The sequence below is a fragment of the Pteropus alecto genome, unplaced genomic scaffold, assembly GCF_000325575.1.
Source record: "Pteropus alecto unplaced genomic scaffold, ASM32557v1 scaffold103, whole genome shotgun sequence".
In the NCBI taxonomy this organism is placed as follows: Eukaryota; Metazoa; Chordata; class Mammalia; order Chiroptera; family Pteropodidae; genus Pteropus; species Pteropus alecto.
Genome location: NW_006436288.1, coordinates 10,184,339 through 10,184,863, shown reverse-complemented (window position 1 = coordinate 10,184,863; position 525 = coordinate 10,184,339). Strand labels below are relative to the sequence as shown.

At 35.8% G+C, this 525-nt stretch overlaps 1 protein-coding gene across 1 annotated transcript in view; it reads right to left on the bottom strand.

Moving 5' to 3' along the window:
* Window positions 1–217: 217 nt before the first annotated feature.
* SSPN (sarcospan) overlaps window positions 218–525 on the bottom strand; it is a 28,432-nt gene continuing 28,124 nt past the window's right edge. The window contains 1 exon segment of the mRNA XM_006912697.2: window positions 218–525. This exon segment is cut by the window's right edge and continues 18 nt beyond it. Coding sequence (XP_006912759.1) covers window positions 335–525 — 191 coding nt within the window. The 3' untranslated portion in view covers window positions 218–334.

Here is a 525-nt window from a genome sequence, read left to right as displayed (position 1 = left end):
CTAATAGGAAAGACGATTATAAAAGTAATGGATAAAATGAGTATTAGAAATAAACTCAACTGCACAGATAGATCTACGCAATCCTTTCCCTATTCAGTGTTCTTTTAATATCCTAAATTCAATTTGGATCTTTTTCCCATAAAAATTTGTAAAAATACTATAGAAACCTGAATCAATGCTTTTCCATTTCCTGACAACTATAAAAATATTCATTTAGAACAGTGAATATTCATTTAGAACAATTATTGTCAAAAGTTTTTTTTTTTCTTTCTCCCTTTCTCTTAACCTCAGCTAGTAGGTGTGCTGTTTTCTCTCCCACCTTTGAGCAAGAATGTTAGACCTTTTGCTGCCGGCCTTCGGAAGTTGTTAGGGAGCATATCCTGTCACCCACATAAAAGACCTGGTACCTGTGTTTCCACATCACAAAGCAGGCCAACAAGCACACAAGGCCACAGAACAAGTTAAGAATCATCTGGATAAGTAAGAACAGTTTGAAAGTGCCAGTGATGCTGGTACAGTCTGTCA